At 39.0% G+C, this 19,436-nt stretch overlaps 1 protein-coding gene across 11 annotated transcripts in view; it reads left to right on the top strand.

The window, feature by feature from the left end:
• Positions 1-19,436, top strand: part of frmd4a (FERM domain containing 4A) — a 131,871-nt gene that overhangs the window by 96,692 nt on the left and 15,743 nt on the right. For 8 of the 11 annotated variants that reach the window (XM_036150548.1, XM_036150550.1, XM_036150524.1 and 5 more), the window contains exons 5-13: positions 1,522-1,606; positions 6,394-6,450; positions 7,323-7,345; positions 10,455-10,538; positions 10,623-10,688; positions 10,787-10,844; positions 10,959-11,045; positions 18,204-18,280; positions 19,069-19,210. In XM_036150548.1, the coding sequence (XP_036006441.1) occupies positions 1,522-1,606; positions 6,394-6,450; positions 7,323-7,345; positions 10,455-10,538; positions 10,623-10,688; positions 10,787-10,844; positions 10,959-11,045; positions 18,204-18,280; positions 19,069-19,210 (679 nt within the window). The remainder of the gene's footprint in view (positions 1-1,521; positions 1,607-6,393; positions 6,451-7,322; positions 7,346-10,454; positions 10,539-10,622; positions 10,689-10,786; positions 10,845-10,958; positions 11,046-18,203; positions 18,281-19,068; positions 19,211-19,436) is intronic. The other 3 variants (XM_036150527.1, XM_036150559.1, XM_036150537.1) reach the window with 1 other exon arrangement.

Genomic DNA, 19,436 nt, shown 5'->3' on the forward strand with positions numbered 1-19,436 from the left:
TAACACAGCGTGTTTCAGACCTTGTGTTAAAGTTTGTTCTGCGGTCTTCAAGAAGCCGTTTTCTTCCACTAAGGTTCCCTGACAAACCTCTTAGACCTTCACAGAACAGTTGTTTGTACTAAATTACACTCAGATGGACCACATTTACTGATTAGGTGACTTCCAATGGCGTTTGGTTGCACTGGGCTCCTTTTACCTCGGCGGTCGGAACTAACGAGTCACCGATTACGTCATCTCCGCTTTTTTGCGTTCCAGTTTCCCTCTTTGTCAGACAGTAGGAAAAAAATGTGGACGCTCGCACTGTTGTTAAAACAATAGCAATGACAGTAACGCTGTTCTTGGTGGTATTTTGTAGAAATAAACAGAGTTGAGACCTCCCGTCTGATGAACACTGAAAGGTAGCACCTGTACGACTGACTAAATGTGGCATCAATAACAGAGAGCTGCTACAAACCGTCAAAGTATGAGGTTCTACTCAACGTTGCTGTGAGCAGCAGCCATCATGAATGCCAAAGTCGGGTACCATCCTGTTGCACCGACCTTCCGACTCGTAATACCGACTTTAGGGGCCGTAAAATTTTCCGACCAGAGGTCGAGAAGTCCGACTGCCTGAGGACAAATGGAACGCACTATTATTCAAGAGTAAAACATTAATGGTGGCATACAGATGCATACCCAATTATACCTTTAGAGATAAAAAAAACACGTATTTTCAATCCCTGTTTTAGTATTATGCTCCTTCTTTTGTTGGTTTATCATATAACAGTTTAGTACAATTCACTGAAGTTTGAATTGTACAAAATTTAAACAAGTACGATATCTACGGATGTTTATGCTGTGTGTACAAGCTGTGGTGTGCAAATTCATTCTTATAAGGGATTTGATAAAGCATCACTTAATATATAAAAAAGGGCATGTGAGGGATTCAGCAGCACACAGAGTCGGTTTGCTACATTTCCACTCGAGTAGCTAGCAATGTGTAGGCTCCCAGTGCACCATCCTTGTTCCCCCCTCTGGGTCTGCATGTATTCATGAGCTAAATTTAGTCGGCATTATTATGTTAGTACCACCGCTCACCGCTCTGCCAGAAGTGGGTTACTGGGCTCCGCTCTCCAGTGTTGCTGAGAGTGTGTGTTTTTGTTCTGGATCACTCCTGGTGCTGCACAGCGGTAGACAGAATGTGCACAATTAAAGTCTGTGGGCGCAGGTGTTCACAAAGTCAGATTGGGGAACGTGATGACGATAAGAGTCTAATAGTGGATTACCGCCAGCTAACATGGTGAGAGGGATATTTTGTGTAAAACAGAGGAGGTGCTTTTCCTACTGGTTAAGCTTTTGGTTTAGTGTGCCCCCCTCTGGTCATTTCAATCATTGCACTCTATTGCAATAGTATTTAACGACCAAAATTGGGTACTAATTTGTTTGCATTTTTAGTTTTTAGAGCTCAAACAAATAGAGAATAAAACTCACAGAGAGGATTCACCAATGTGACTAACACGCTTTTATTCCCTGTGCTTTTAGGTTTTACATTGAAAGTATTTCCTACCTGAAGGACAACGCAACAATTGAGCTGTTCTTCCTCAATGCAAAGTCCATCATATACAAGGTAAACACTTTATATTGTTTTAACTTTACATTTGAAATATTAATGGCGTCTGATACTATTTGGATGAGTTGACATGTTTAAGTTCTCATATACTCATCACTGACATGAAAATCACCTTCGTTTTTGGCTCTTAGTAATTCATTTGAGCAAATATTTTTCCCGTCGGAAGGATTATGCAAGTGACTTCAATTAATTTTGATGTCAAACAAATTTTGTTTGTACAGGAACGAGTTTGCTCAAATCCATTATATGCATTCAAATAGCCAAAAATATTTTAGCTAAATGTCCTTTTGCAAGTTACAGAGAAACCATACACTTTCTGTAGCTATCAACCTGGTTCTGGCCAGCTCCCATAATTGGGGCCTTATATTTGACCACTCTTCTTGTTGTAAATTGTGGAGCTCATTTTAATTGGTTGGTTTTCTGGCACGGACTTAGCTGTTGAACATAATTCACACATTTGCAACATGGTTGAAGTCAGTGCAACTCCAAAAGAATAATGAAATGTTATTTGACCATTTTCCAGGCCTGAAAAAGGAAGGAGAATTTTTGGTTTTTACATTGTTTTATATTTAAACAACATTCTTTATATTTTGTTTGATTCGTCACATCTTGATTTGAACATTTTGCTCCTCAGCATTTTGGTTTTTGACCTACAGACGAAATGCACACTCGTTCAGAAATTTAAAAAGGGCCATAGTACTGCCTTTTGGACGTCAGACAACTTGAAATGTAGATACAACTGTAGTTTTTAGTCTTAAAAACTGAGTCTGAATTTAAAATACAGGTGCTCTAAAGGTAGTCCAGATGCCAAAAAATGAAATAGAGCTACAGCACACTCCAAAATCAGTCACCAGTTTTAACATTTTGTTGTTTCATGTTTTATGAAACCTAGAAATATGGCAGGTAATAAAGCATTTTACAAATTTATTGTACTCAAATGTTTAAAATAGTAAAAAAAGAAAAAAGTAACGCAACAATATTATTTTGCAATTTGAGAATGGAAAAGTATGGAGTTCTAAAGAGTAAAATGCTTCTGATTAGTGGTGAAGTTGAAGAAATCAGAGGTCTTACTTCCATGTTAGACAGGATGTACTGTGTTCTAGGAATGGGCCTCTGCAAGCTTCCGTTGAGCTTGAAAGTGTCAAATTTGGAGCAGATGCTTCTTTCTTGGTTGGCACATTTTAAACTGACATTTTCCAGGACATGGTAGGGTTGAGTTCTGGTGGGTTATAAGTTTCTCTTAAACACCTTTAAATGTTTCTTTGCATCGGAGGCACGGTCTGGGCCAGGTGAATGAAATTTGGAACTATACGGTTGTTTGAAAGCACAACTATCCCATCAAACTAGTTTGTGCAGATTAACTTCTAACAACAGGCATGGCCTCAACCAGTTAAAAATGTGTGGATTGTGCGTAAAAGCTGATGCTGTGCTAATAAATGACTCCCTTCTAGCTAGACCTACAGCAGGACCTTGTCTCATTCTGCAACTTGGTGTGTGATATTCAGCCAAATATAGTTGGAGCTGTACATATGTATTTAAGCTTGGACATACAGTCATGTTTGTTACATTAGGATATAGAAACATGTATTTATTTCAGTAAATCAGGTCACCAAGTGAAACCCATAAAGATAAATTACACACAGAATGATGTTTTCAAACCCCAATTTCTGTTAATCATAAGAATTTTCGCTTACAGCTGTTAAAGATTAGAATATTACATCAGACCGATAAAAAGCCATTTTTAATACAGAAAAAATATTGTTAATACCTGCTTAAAGGAGGTTATTTTGAAGAGGTATTTTTAATCAGCCTCGCATGTTCTGATTTATTAAAGCTGACTGCAGATGTGAATGCTTTGCGTGGATTAGAGAAAATCCATTGTAATTTAAAATTTGCGCAATTATTTCAAGTTTTTTTTAAAAAAGTGACGCAGTTATTTGTTGTATAATTTTCCACCTTGAAAAAATAAAAGCTCAAAATGAACATTGTCTTGATTAGCTTGGGACTGCGATTGTAAAGCCATGATTTTAATTGGGTTTAAAATTATTTTAGTCAAAGAAGGTGGAGTTGCTTACAGGGTGTTCTGAGGCGAAGCTTTCATGCAGGACCGACTGTTTCCAAGGCATGTTTCCTTTTGGCCTAATTTTTGACCTAAATGAAGAGGCATCACACGAGCAAAGCTTGGACCTTCGTCCAGCACACTGGTTTGATGGAGCAGAAAATGTGAACAGTTTGTATCAGCTGTTGGCCTTCACGCTGTGTGCCGCTCCACATTCCAGCAGTTAGCGAATGATTTGACACATTTACCACCATATGGCACTGCTGAAGCACATTTTATGCAGGCTTAGCAAATGGCAGTTTAAAATATATACCGGAGTAAATAGAGCCAAATAAGTTGCAAAGGGAGAAAACTCAAACAGCAGGAAATAGTTTTTGTACACAAGTAAATTAGCCTTCACTGTATCTCTCATCCCTGTGAATGCTGTGTCTAGCAGTTGTTGTTTTTTTTTTTTGTCCAGAAGAGGGCGTGTGTAGCCTGAAGAAGTGAAGGGATTCTTTCCTTTTTTTTCATTTAATACCAGAAATTCATAATTAATAGGTCGCCTAAAGACAGAGTGATATAATGTGTTTATTTTTTATTAAGTTAGGGGAATATGGCTTACAGCTAATAAAAACAAAGATTCAAAAATTGGAAAATTTAATTAGACCAAGAAAACAAAAAGCATGTTTAATAAAGAACTATCATACTGAAAATATGTCTGTATACTGTACAGGGTATGCATTTAATGACTGATTGGGGCTACCTTTGTAAGGATTACTTAATCAATGTGGCGTGGAGGTGATCAGACTCTGCTGATGTATTATGAAAGCATAAAGCACAGGAATATCATAGGTTTTGAATTAGGTGTGAAGAAATGCTGGTTTATTAAAACAGTATCTCCATTAAGCTTATCCAGTTGACCAACATCTACAGATGACATCGCTTACCAAATCATCTCTGACGATGGAAACGTCTCTTTGGAGCTTGGATTGTTGATGTCTCCACTCTTCCTCCAGCCTCTGAGACATTGATTTCCAGATGAAATACAAAATTTACTTTTTAAATAAACAGAGAGAACATAGGACCATTGAGCTGCAGTCCATTCCCTGTTCTCCTTTAAGCCAGGGAAGATACTTCTGGTGTAATCTCTAATTCGAAGTTGGCTTACTGGAAGGAGTGTGACAGGTTGAGCCATTACCCACCCAAACTCTTGAACTTTCTGTATTTAAAAATGGTTTATTGATCTCATGTAACACAGTAAAAAGATGCTATGTTTGAGATTTTCGTTAACTGATTGCAACAATAAATAACAGAAATAAAGCACAGAAATGTATCACTCTGTGTCTAATGAACATATATAACATTTGAGTTTACCTTTTTGAACTGAACTGAACTGACTGACTTTTCGATCCTTTATAAAACTTAATAAATGTTCCTATACTGTATATAAAAGCTGTTAGAATACTTGAGATCATTTATTATCTGCATTAAAAACAGCTGTCTTATGTAGAGAAGATCAACTGTGGGTGTTAAAAGTGATGAAATATTGTGGTGATAGTTGGTTAGAAGTGGATTCTAAGTTGAACAACAGGGCTAAATCTTCCAGGTTCAGCAGAAGATAATCTTAAAAGCATTCTGATCGTTTAAACAGTAGGACTTTTATATTTATTTTTCATGTTGTCATTTATGTTTAGTTTAAGACGTAGCAATATTTTGTTTCTCCTTAAAAGAACATAAGCTAGGAGAAGAAGAAAAAAAAGAAGCTTGTGATTTGTAGTCATCCTGGGTGGTACATCTGTGGGTTTATCTCATTCTCGTATTTCATCCAGGCCGTCTGAACCTCTAACCAATTAAAGACGTGGATTGTAAAGTAGCATTCCTAGCATGCCTCACCCACTACTCGCATCCTGTTGACCCTTATCCCTTTGTTCCAGTTTTGTGTACGGAGAAGGTATCTCACACATCGCTGGTAAAAATACAAACTAACCACACAGATGTAATCATTCTTCTACCCGCTCTCACACCTCTTGGCCTGATTAGTGTATTATTTGCTAATGTGTTTTTTTTTTTTTCAAATAAACCCCACTTTACCTCCCCTCTTATCTCTGATAGGCGAGATTAGAAAGGAGCGAGAAATGTGGCTTGCACAGGAAAGAGAATTCAACCATGTATCTTGAATGACAAAGTTTATTATTTAACTGCTCGTTATCTGCCAAACAGTATGTAGTTCTCATGTGACGTCACATACCCAGGGACTATGGGTAAACGCCTGAGTAACTTTGACTGCCGGGGAGTATTTATGTTAAAATTATTATTTTTTTTTTTTACAAAGTTTGCAATGGATGTTTCACGTTGGGTGAAACGATGTTCTGACCGTGCAGGCGGTTCGGCAAAGCTCAATTTTCACCGCATTGCAAAAATCAGAAAATACAAAAGACCTGACAAACTGAGGAGTTGAGTGTTGAACCTCAGCAAGTCTGGCTTGGCAACATCAACCGCAATGATCAGCCATCAAAAACGGCAAAAATCTGGACTAATCACTTTAATCCCGGTAAAAAAAAAATAAGAAGAAAGAAAATCCATTAGTTAAACAGTGGCAGCGTTTAAATGTATGTGTGGTGGAACCATCCATGATTTAGTACGTCTCTGCTGTCTGTAACTGCAAGCTAGGAGGGACATGCATGCTTATGTTATTGTAATTTATCTGCCACTCACGTGATTTCATCTGTTCTCATTTTTGCAGGAGCTTATTGAAGTGGACAGCGAGGTGGTCTTTGAATTAGCCTCCTACATCCTGCAAGTAAGAAAGTTTTTTTTATTTTTTGATGAGTTGTGACGTGTGTACATGTGTGACTGTTCACCATGATACGCATAGGTTTCTTCGTTTTTGTTTAGCCCATACATTAATCAGAGTACTTGAGGTACTCCATGGGCTGTTGATGCTGCCCAAAACATCTAATATAGCTACTGAAATGTCTTCCACAGCCTTTGATCCCGATTCAAAATGTCTGATCCTGCATAATCTGCTGGTTTCATAATTAACAGATCAAACCCAAATTAGCTAATGTTGTCGCCAATCAGTTCTGATTATATGTTGGCGGGCCCCGGGGGGCATGCATATCTCCTAAAATGTCTTGCCTCTTAAAGAGCTGACTAAATCTTTGACGCAATTGTAATTTGTCATCACAAGTATTGCTGCAAATAAAATATACATGGCTGGCGGTAAATATGTGTCCATTATATACATTTTGTGGCAATTGGCAATATAATATCAGGCTCTCTCTTCCACATAAAAACTCCTCCTCACCTCCGACCCACTCTCTTACTTGTCCCTCCCACAGAGCAGGTCAGTCCGTTAACTGTGCTCATGCAAGGTCGCGTTACAGAGCGGACCGAATGGTTTATATCTCTGTGAGTGTGTTGCTCCCCCCCACCCACCCACCCACCCCCGCGCAGGTGCAGATGTTCAGTATCAAGTATCTCCTCTGGATGGCTTCAAAGCTTCCCCTCTGAGTGGATGTTTAATGCCGCCCTCTTTATTCCAGCAGTGTGCCGTTTATTACACATTTACCTCGACAAACAGAACATAAACATATTATTTATGGTTACTGCTCTGTTGTAGCTCATACGTGTCTAATAGGTTTCCTCTTTTACTCTCCTTTTCTTCCACAGGAAGCTAAAGGGGACTTTACCAGGTAAGCACCGCTGCAGGAATGAAATCGGTTTGGCGTACCGAACCTATTCTTACTACCCTTTCGGTTCTTGTCATTAGAGAGATTGCACCAGCTACATTGAAAACACATAAAACTTACAGCGTATTTATTGTGTGCCTGTAAATGTAATTTCTGACAGTAAAAGTTCATGTGCTACAAAATTATTCCCGGTTTCTCCTCGCTCACAACTCTACTTAAGCTGGTCAGTATAAAGAATGTGTCTGAAAGTGTAACTCTCTTACTGTGTGAGTGTTGAGTGTGTGTGTGTGTGTGTGTGTGTGTTGAACCTGAAAGCAGAAGTCCAGCTTGGGAGACAATGGAGATAATATCAGCTGTTTATCTGCTTCTGTTCTCCTTTGAATAGAGTTTTATCGCTCTCCAAGTGACTCACATCCCATGCAACACATTTCCTTCTCAAATCACTTGGACTCGGATTCACTCATTTTTGCCCTTTCTGCATGAAAGGCAAACATATGACTTCAGCACTTATGAGGGAGCTAACTGTTAACAGGCTTCCTAACATAATGATAACGAGTGTTGAAAAAAATGTCAAATGTTTTTCCTTGTCCGTTTGCCGTCAATTAGATTAACTCAGTAGATATGGAGCTGTCTCTGTAATTTTTTGTATAAACAGCAAACCTAAAGTGGATCTTCTTGTCGCCCTGAATATGCATCATCCCTGATCCCTTGTTGCAGCCCTGATAACAGACTACAGCAGCCGTCACCTTTGACCCCATTTCTGTCGGGGGAAAGAAGCAAATACACAAAGCATCCTACAGAGAGCTGGAATGTAACACTCTCTGGAGACGTTCCTTTCATCTTTTTTCTCTTTACTTACCACCTTCTACCACTCACATGCATATTACTTTTCTAAAAGTCCTTAAACTGTGCCCTTTGCATAGCCATACACCATCACATGGTTTATTTTACGTCTTTTATTGCTTGCTTTACTGAATTATATGCTACAGACTCGTTAGGGTATCCATTCTTAAGTTATAATTGCATTGTAAAATCCAGATATATGTATAAGGTTCTGCTTCTTTTAGGGGTAAAAAAAAAAAAATCAAACTATAGGTTTCATGGAATAGTTAAAATATCTGTATGCAGTAATTGTGTTTTCTTATCAGTGGTGATGTAAATATTGAAAAAAGAATTTAAAAAAGCCTGATACAGAGTACCTTGCAAAATGTTTCCTGCCCCCTCAACTTTTTCAGATTTGCTTACATTATAACCACAAATACACTGCAAAAATGGACCTAGAAATAAGTAAAATATTCTTTAAAATGAATGTATTTGTCCTTGATTTGAGCAGGTAAATAAGATGATTTGCCAATGGAATAAGATGTTTGCACTTCAAAATAGGAACAATTCATCTTCATCACCTTATTTCAAGTGCAGGATGTCTAAATATCTTATTTTAGGGGTCAAAATACTCATTCCATTGGCAGATAATATTATTTATCTGCTCAAATCAAGGATAAATACGCTGACTTTAAGAACGTTTTACTTATTTTTAGATCCGTTTTTGCAGTGTAGCAATGCATTTTACAGGGATTTTAATATCTGAAATGTTTCTAAGGTCTTCCGGGAAGGTGACCCCCAACCCCCAGTTTCAAGTCTTATTTAGTCCCCCACCCCTGCAGTGTTCTGTATTTAGCTTTAGCCTTCTTCACTTAAACTCTTACCGGCTTCCTGGTCCCTGAACAGAAGCATCCCCATAGCATCATTCCACCCACACCACTACCATGTCTCAGCATAGGAATGGTGTATTCAGCATGATGTACAGTTAATTAGTTATCGCCCGCATAAAGAGTTTTGATTAGAGGCCAGAAGGTTCAATTTAAAGCAGCTTTTTTCCACCTGCTTGCTTTGTCCCCTACTTGGCGTGGGGCAAACTTAAATTGAAAAAAGAGACTTTTTAAGGTTTTCTCTAAGCGTCTTGCCACTTTTCCATTAGTGCCAGATTTGAAGAGGGGACAATTATTAGTTGTCATGGCGACAGAATCTACCACATGAGCTGTGGATCCCTGCAGCTACCCCACAGGCCCCTTTACTCGACGGCCATGATATGGTAGGTTTTTAGTTGGGTACTGTTTCCATTTTTGGATGAGGGGTTAAAGAGTGATTCCTGAGATGTTTAAGCTTGGAACATTGTTTTCTAACCCTTTTTAACCATTAAGCATCTCCACAACTTCATTCATAATAATTGTGGTGGATTCCTTGGTCCTAATGTTGTGGTTTGTTTAGTAGTGTTCTTTTACAAACCTCTGACGCCTTCACAGAACAGCTGCATTTGTAACAAATTTTTGTAAACTAATTTGTTAGTGTGTTATAATGAATCCGGAAAAAAACTATGTGGAGGTTTGTGGTTCTAGCAAAATAAAAAGTGAAGAAGTTCCGAGGCCATGAATACCTTTGCAAGGCACTGTACCTGATAATTAGCGACACGAGCAGATATGAACAAATCGGACACAGCTGTTTTTACACATCGAAGAACAGACGGACTGGGCGGATGGGATCTCTTCCAGAGTCTTAGCTCATAGGTTGTCATCGTCCCAGGGCTTTTCCCAATCTTCTGGGCCTTTGGTGGAAGCTGGAGTGAAGCCTGGGGATTAGAGTAGAGCATTAAGAACTCCTGCCACTGGAGGCCTGAAAACTGAATCTGGGGCCAAGTCCTTGTAGCTTTCTGCATGGCTCCGTGTCTCATTTACCCTATCTGTGTCTTAATCTGTTCCAGCTCCTTCCTTGATAGTCTTTATCCCCTCTTATCTTTTGATTTCGCATCTGTATTTCTGTTGCTCTTTTTCTTCCTGCAGCTGCTTAGACTTAGACCACACCCGGTGCTTAAAATAGAGCACATGTGTTGGCCATCAGCACTTATTCTTCTTTTTTTACTGAACACAGTTCCTGTGCTCATTTCCCCACAAAGTGGATCAAAAACAGTTGAGTGTTTGTGATAAAATGTGTATTCCTCTTTCACTGACCGTTGGCATCTGTTAGGCTTTCATGTGTGGGTAAAACCCTCCTCAACTCATGGCCAGACTTGGTGAAATAGCCTTAACCGCATTTGATTTTCCTCTTTCTTATGCAGCGATGATGCAACCAGGTCTGATCTGAAAAAGCTCCCTGCTCTGCCCACTCAAGCTCTAAAGGAGCACCCTTCTCTGGCTTACTGGTGAGATCTTTCTCATTTATTCATTGTGTAAGCTCATCCAAAGTCTGTCTTCATAATAATGTCCTGTATTACTCTCTCATACAGTGAAGACCGGGTCATAGAGCATTACAAGAAGCTCAGTGGGCAGTCTAGAGGGCAGGCTATTGTAAAGTAAGTATGTTTATGTGTCTCTGGTTTTGTTTATGTCCTGAATGTGAAAGACTTTTCTTTTCTTTTTCGTTACATTCCTGTCTTTCTGCTCCTTACAGTTATATGAGCATTGTGGAATCTCTACCCACATATGGAGTGCATTACTATGGTGTAAAGGTACAGTTTTACTACTCTGCCTTTACTTTTTTTTCTCACACATGCACTGCACAGATTCTTGTTTCCTCGGGGCCTGCAAGCAGATATCTGGGAAGTTTTGCTGTGTTTTTTTAGGACAAACAGGGGATCCCTTGGTGGCTGGGTCTGAGCTATAAAGGCATCTTTCAGTATGACTACCAGGACAAAGTCAAGCCAAGGAAGGTGAGATGGTCCTTCTTTTGATCTCTGCTGCACAATTTGGTCAATCTCTCAATTTCTCTGTACATAATTTCCATTAGTAAACAAGAACTTAAAGGAGATAGCTACTATCTTAACGCCACCAGGCCAGTAGGTGGCACACTCGTGCTGGCCCGCTTTTGTTCAACCCTGGTTACCGGCTGGTTGCCAATTCTTTAGGTTAGCATTAGCAAACATTTAACTTACCTGTTTTGATTAGTTTTTGGTCCGCATGAATCTGACATATGTAATGCTGAGAAGACATTTCACGGAGCTAATACAATCTGGCAACGCCTGAACTCCATCTCACATGACTACAACTTACTATTCCTATTGATGCCGAATCCTTTCATGCCGACATTGGTGTCGTAACCAGAAGTAAATATTTATAAATTTTGGACCCATCAAAATTTATAAAACTATTTTTAAACTATATATTTATTTTTCAGTAAAATTTATAATGTTATTCTGCACCACTCTAGACATTCTGTGGATGTATTATTATTTTTTTTAAATGAATCCTATTGATGAAAAGGTTATAGGTATGACCTTTAAATAAATATTTTGTGCTCATTATTAACATTGGATAAATTACTCTTTCTTTAGCTAATCCACTGCTTTAAAAGGAAATCTATTTGCTCAGTTTTTTAATAACTTTTCTAGGAACTCTGGGAAAGTATAGAATTTGATTTTGATTTCCAGGTGTGGATAAGCATTGCAAAAAAAATCCCCTGGCCTTATGTCATTTCATTGTCTTTAATGTTTTGTTCATCCAGTTGTTTGTCCCTTAATCCAGTTATCCGTCATGCATCTTGTTGTCCATCATTCAGCTATATGTTCCTCATTCCATCCATAAATCAATCTGTTTGTTCATCAACAAGTTTGCTTAAGGAGGTTTTCTTCTAAATTCTTAGTGAACTTTTAGAAAGGAACCTAGAACTTTACTAATAAGAAAATAGAAAACAGTGGTATTTGGTCATAAAAGGCATGCAGGAATTCTGTCTAACATTTTGTTTTCCCTTCTGTCCATTTTCCAATCAGTGGGTCAGGAAATTGTAATTGTTTAAAAGAAATAACAATGTTTCATGATTGCAACTCTCTGGAGACTTTTAGTCATTGAATGAAACATCCTGTCCTGAACCTTCCTTCCAGTCAGTGTGTGTCTGGATGAAGTAACTCCCACTTTAATTTATCTTTGAATGCTAGTCCTCTTCAGGGTCCTAAACTCTTGCATTCGGCCTTGTAACTTGAGGCTCTTTAACAACCTCTGTAGACTTACTATCCATCTACTAAGCGTTTCCTTTTTTGCCGCAAGCCCACTTTTTGAGTGTGCCCACATCTTAATTGGGACAATTCAGTTCAAATTGTCTCATTAAAGAATCCTAAATTACCCTCGGAGTTAGATAATTATCATGATAGTAACATTTATTCCACTAATATTCTATCCAATTCACAGACACATTAACACCAGAACATACACAAAAACCTTTGAATATGCTAAAAGTGCAGTGTTTTTTTATTATTATTATGTTTTACCTTTTTTACTTTACTTAATGGTATTCATCCTGTTACCCCTGAATCCAGTTGACAATGACAAACAAAATCAACACATGTCTTGAACATGAATGATATTTGAATAAGTACAGAAAGGTGTCCTAGCATTCTATCACAAGTGACTTATCCAGTACTCAACAGCCATGGCAACAGTCAGCGTGAGTCACTGGTCCATTGAGCTTCAGTACTGACTCACAAGCTTTCTTGAGCTGACACTGGGGTAGTCTGGGCCTCTTTATGGTGGACTGCTTCAGCATCACAAGTTCAGTTAAACCCTGTTGAGAACCGTACAGATTTGTTTTAATCAGACAGTGAAAATAAGTTGGAGGGTGTTCTGCTTTCACTGCTGCCGACTGAAAGAGACAGAGGTCATCAGCATATATGCAATGCTTGTTTTATTTTAGAAAGGTCCTCACTACTTGAACTAAACTAAAGCAGATTTTGTAATTAGATGGCCAGTTATCTGGCTTAGTACCACTAACCACTGACTCAGAGAATTGTCTATAGTCTGTGTCTATAGTCCTTAGTACTCTGACTCGGGAAGGTGGAGTAATACCTTTTGTCACTGTAAAAATGTCTACATTAAAAACATGCATTTTCTATCTATGAAATGTTCATACTTGGGTTTAATGTATAGGGACACACTGTTCTGAATTCTCATTAGAGTCCTGTGATTCCTTTAGGCAACAATTACAGAGTTTTCTTGTTGAATAAGTACCATTTAAAGATTGATTAAGCGTAGCCTTTGGCTACTGTCAAGAGGTCATCAGACGTTTCTTGTGAAATATAGCAAACAATGGTTTTATTTATTGCATTTTTAAATTTATACCCCATGAGCTTGTTCATGTGTAACTGTAAGTGTGTTTATTGTGTTTTATCAGGATTGTATGCGATAGACCAACACATAGCACTTCATGATTTTAAAGTCGAAAGAAAATTATAAGTTCCAAATCTTTTTTTTTACAAATAAAAATATGAAAAGTGAGGCACACATTTTTATTCAGCTCATTTTAATCTGATAGCCCTAAATTAAATCCAGTTCAACCAGTCGCATTCATAAGTCACTTAACTACTAAGTACAACCCATCTATTTGCAGTTTTAAGTGTTTCACCTTGTAGGATGACAGCACCCCTAAAAATACCACCAATGCTACAGGGGTTGAACTGAAGTTAAAATACCTTTGAACTTCAAATCATACATTTTGCTACATATTAAAGCATATAGAGACAGCTGCCTTTTAAACTGTATAATTTATTTTGTGAAAAACCACATAACCCAAAGTAGATATTTTAAGATTTAATTTATGCAAAACAGAAATGAGCCATAAATAAATGGAAGTGCCTTAAGATCAATGTAAAGCTACTTGACAACTGCTGGATATAGTGCCATACAGTGAAACCCCAACTCACGAACAAAACATTTGGTCTTTTTTGCTCAGTCCAAGTCCAAAAAAGAATAATACATTGTGTCACTGTAGCTGTCCTGAGCTATGCTATTTAGATGTCCCATTCTTCTGTAATCACCAGGGAGTCTGCTACACAAGAGAAAGGCATTTGCACTCTATCAGAATTGACCTTTACCTCTGTGATAGATGTGCGTTTGGTTGTGCTGACATTATTATGAGACAGGCGAGGGTCTGTACACATGAGCGCTCTGTTCGGTGATGAATAATGACCAGTCACTTCCTTTGCTTTTGTGTTTGTGCCATTGTGTAGGAGCAGTCTACAACCGAGAGGAAGAGGGTCTGTAGTGTGTACACACGTACATGCACAACCCTAATAACAGAACCACCCAGTGGCTTTTATATTAATCCTAAAAAAAAACTGGAGAAGTAAAAGAAAACAATTACAAGGGCTACAATTGTTTTTAGAATAAAAAGGCTTATATAACTTCAAAGTAGGTTAGTATTAAAAATAGCTACCTTCATTTTAAACTGGATGTGTGTGCATACTGAAATAATATGACAGTAGTACTCAACACTTCACATGTAAACCTCTTATTAAAGGACTAAAGCTTGACAGTGAACACTGCAGTGTAGAGAAACACTGAAAGAGTTCAATTCAGTTTATTTATATAGCGCCAGTTCACAACACATCTTCTCGAGGCACTTTAAAAAGTCAGTTCAGTCGAATCATACACAGATTCCAAGTCACATACACATTGCAATCGATCCTAGTTAACAAACAATGCATTTAAGTTCAATTTATTAATAATATTGCATTAAAATATTCTATCTAAGGAATTCTCGACGATTGCATGGAGTCATTGACTTGCGGCAGTCCTCCAGGACAAGTATGTAGACAGTAGACAGTCGTTTGCATTGTGTTATTGACTTTACAGCAATACCTCATTCTGAGCATCCATGCAGCAACAATGGAAAGTCAAATTTTTCTTTAACAAGAAGACACCTCCAGTAGAACCGGGCTGTGTGAACGGCCATCTACCATTACCAACTGGGGGTTAGAGAAGACAGAGCAGAGACACAAAAAGAGCACAGAAGTACTGATCAAGGAGTACTTGGTTCAGAAAGATGGAGTTAAAAGACAGGGCCATGTATTATCTGTAAAAGGAGTAGCTCAGCCAATTCCACCCTCCACAGTGGTGTCACGACTAAACAAATTGCCAGGCCAGATGTAGCTAAGCGGAAGAAAAAGAACAGAGAACATAAAGTTAGAAGTTGAAATTTAAGCAAATATTGTTAAATTGGAGAGTAGTAGGAGAATGTAGCAAGGTGAGGGAAATTGGTCATTATGTTATCCCACAGCCTAAGCCTATAGCAGCTTAACTACAGAGATAGCCCAGGATAACATAAGCCACTCTGACTATAAGCTTTATCAAAAAGGAAGGTTTTAAGCCTGGTCTTAAAAGTAGACAGGTTGTCTACTTCACAAACTAAAACTGGGAGTTGGTCCCACAGGAGAGGAGCCTGAAAACGAAAAGATCTGCCTCTTTAAGAATTAAGATCACAGCAGCTATTGTATGCTTCCTCTAGAACAGTGGGTTTCCACATTTTACAATACTGAAAGACATTTCATACCAGTGCTACAACACAACCGTGAATCGCTAAATGCAAAAAGGAAGAGAAAAAAATTGTAATTGCACATTGGAGTGCATTTTATTTTTACTCAAAAGTCAAAACTTTTCAAATATTAAAATTTAAATGAAAACCAAGTAGGTGATTAAAAACTTTTCTCACAAACCCAAAACTCAATATCTGTTTATTTGTACTTTGGACAGTTTTCTTGCCATTAACTGTTTTGCATATAGTATATTAAATATGAGGATATTAGTGAACATATTCGTTCAGTTTTTGAGTAACAACCCAGCAGCCACTTAATTAGATGCACTGTTCAAGTGCATGTTAGGCAGGTTGGGCAGATTGGTTTAAGGTAATAGAAAACCAGCAATGGCTCAATGAACCATTAGTCACAATTAAGGTATGCGGAAAACCATCTCTAAACGCACAACACATTGAACCTTGAAGTAGATGGCCTACTCCTGTGAGCTTAGACAAGGAAATGTGTCTCCAACTCTCACAGATCTGCTAACATTGAACAATAGCAGATTTCGATCTAATCAATCTCAGTGTCAACTGCAACATTTAGATAGTAGGGCCAGAATTTGGTGTACAAAGAATTGATCTACCTTGCCTGGTAATGATATAGCAATGTCGGAAATGTTTTTTTTTTTTCCTTTTTTTTTGCACAATTTGGGTCCCTTAGCAACAATTGAGCATTGTTTAAATGTCACAGCATACCTGTGTATTGTTATAATTATCGTCATCCCTTCATGACTGCATTGCACTCATTTTTCAATGGCTACTTTCACTAGGATAATGCATTGATTCACTCTCTATATGGTAACGAACTCCAAGGGTCTCTACCGTCATCAGATTCAAATCCAATAGAGTACATCTGGGATGTGGTGGAATAGGAGATATGTGTCATAGAATTACAGCCAATAAATCTGCAGCAACTGTGATGCCTTCATCTGATTATTGAATCGATTCCACAAAAAATTAAGGCATATCTAAAGGCAAAAGGGGGTCCAACACATTAATAGCAACGTGTACCAAAGAAGTTGATGGTTAGTGAAAAACAACGTTTATCTCATTCTGCACATTGTAATAAGGTTGTCACAGAATGCAGTAATTAGCATATATCTTACTAGCAAATATGGTTGCATTGAGATTATGCTAGTGTACTCGGAGTTGGTAAAACCTCCTCAACTCCCCTTTTCTAAGGTTTCAGGGGTGTTTCTTTAAACTAGTCATCTTTTTCGCCAATTTGTTTGTATGGGCCCTACATAATAGTTAGTTACTCTTGTATTTGTGCTGTAAATGGTTTGAGAGCCATGGCTCTCGAAGACCGTTTCAAACACCCATCTTATCTTATGTAATAAACGCACCCACACACGCTCAGAATCTGCCCTGCCTGCTATATTTAGCACCACGCTACATTAGCACTTCACACTCCACTGAAGGTTTTCTTGCCCCAGACATTTGCATGCACGCAGATACACAGACTTCAACATTATGTGTATTTATGGTTTTTTTTTGGTGCATTACCTGGGCACCTCCCATCCACTTTTGTTTATTATTCTGGCACAGAGTTCAAATTCCTGCCCGGTGGGGTCCTTTCACTTTGCATCCTTCGCACTGTTTCTTGCTTCTATTATTCTTTGCGCCTCAGTCTAGCCGATTGAAAACCCTTCCCGTTCTACTTACTCCCATTAACAAGAGCAACACTCGTACTTTGTTCGCTCGTGGACAGTTCAGATTAACAAAGCAATGGCACTTCAATCACTAGGCCCGCAGAAGGCCTCCCTCCTACTTTTCCAAAGAGCACACACCACAACCTCTACACCAACCCGCTGTTACACACACACACACACACACACACACACACACACACACACACCTCCCAACTGCAGCCCTGAGCTGAACACAGAGTCCCTGAGGGAGGGAGGAGGGGTCATGAGGAGGGGATAAACTCCCCTTCTCGTTTCTAAACCCTCCCAGCGAAACTCCGGGAGAGGAGGAAACTTAACTTTACTCACTTTCTCTGCACAAAACACGCACACATGGCTCCAGATGGTGGACACACACCACCGCTAACCTTTCTTTTCCTCTCACGCCTGGAAGGACTGAACGTACACACTTGCTGGGGAGCGAGTCTTCGGGGAAGCTTTCCCACACAGCTGGCTTGGACTTTATTTCACAGAGAAGCAAATGGTTCATAAAGGAGATGGAAGCGGATTAAAAAAAAAAAAGACGAATCGAACCTTCTTCCGCTCAAGCTGTCTTGCTTCAGTGTGAAGTCATCCAGCGCTGGGATCCTTTGTTGAAAGACCGCCCGGTGTGGACCGGATCATAGACCTCCAGATTTTAGGTCCCATCTTACTGTTTCCTAACAGCTCCTTTCTTATCAGCTTTTTCTTTTTCTCCCCTGCTTCTCTGTTTCCTCTGCTTGTCCCTGCCAAACTAAAAGAAGCCTTCTCTGTGAAGGCAGCAGGCTGTGATGATTTAATGTGAAGCGTGCTTTCCCGTGAGCTCTTCTAAACGCTGTCTGTTTCTCCTAAAACCTCAGGTGTTTCAATGGCGTCAGCTGGAGAACCTGTACTTCAGAGAGAAGAAGTTTTCAGTCGAAGTCCATGACCCCAGGAGGTAAATTTATATCACAAACTCAAGCTCTTAAAATGTTTTACTGCTTCGTGTCTTTCATGTTGTCTTGAGTTTTTAGATCGTTGCGTCTGTTTGGTTGATCCCAAGTTCAAAGAAACATCTGCTAATTTAAAACGAGATAACTTTCCTTTACCGTGGACACCTTTCAGTGGCTTTTACTTTAAATTACTAGCCAGACGAATGGAGGTATGCAGAGATTCAAATAATAATCTGTTTGGAGCAGGAAAAGAGAGCTAGGAGTCTAATTTGGTCAAAGTTGTAGGATTTGTCTTGGCAGCACTGCAGAGCGTTGGGGTTGTCATGGTGGAGCAGATTGATGGTCTGAGTCTAAACCGTGTGCTCTCACACACAAACACACACAGGGTAAAGCATTGATAGATTATAGGAGAAGGGAAAGATGTATGATAGCTCTTTGTAGAGGAAGTGACTTCTCTTGTGTTTGTTTAACATGGCTATATATATATGGGGTGTTATTCTACAGACAGAACGGGAGGGAAAAGAGACAGACGGGGTGAAACAGGGAGCAGCGGCGTTCTCTTTAAAGGAAGCTGTCATTAGAGTGAGCTGGTCTGCTGCTCTGCTACAGATGTGGGTCTAAAAAAGGACGAGTTAACAATTTGGGACATTGTGTGTGGCTTTACTTAAAAAAAAAAAAGAACATCTCTATCATCATCATTTGTCCGTCTCAGTTGGCAGCAGTAGTGACTGGAGTGGTTGAGCGATCTTGTGTGTTCAGTGTGTATAAGGAGGCCTTGTGTCCGCTCCTACTGTAGGGCGTCGGTAACGAGGAGGACTTTTGGACACAGTGGCATCGCCGTGCACACCTGGTACGCCTGTCCCGCTCTCATCAAGTCCATCTGGGCCATGGCTATCAGCCAGCATCAGTTCTACCTGGACCGCAAACAGAGCAAGGTCAGTCTCCTAGCATGAAGTCAGAGAATACACCGGATTTAGGCTAACATGGTTCATCTCATTAAAGTTGGATCCCACCAAAAAGTTAGATTTATTTCAGTTATTCAGACAAAATGGGAAACTCCTGTTTTATAGATTTACTACACACTGAGTGTTATATTTCAAGTGTTTATTTCCATTAATTTTAATGATTATGACATAGAGCTAATGAAAACTCAAAACGGTC

The sequence above is a fragment of the Fundulus heteroclitus genome, chromosome 2 (genome assembly GCF_011125445.2).
Source record: "Fundulus heteroclitus isolate FHET01 chromosome 2, MU-UCD_Fhet_4.1, whole genome shotgun sequence".
NCBI lineage: Eukaryota > Metazoa > Chordata > Actinopteri > Cyprinodontiformes > Fundulidae > Fundulus > Fundulus heteroclitus.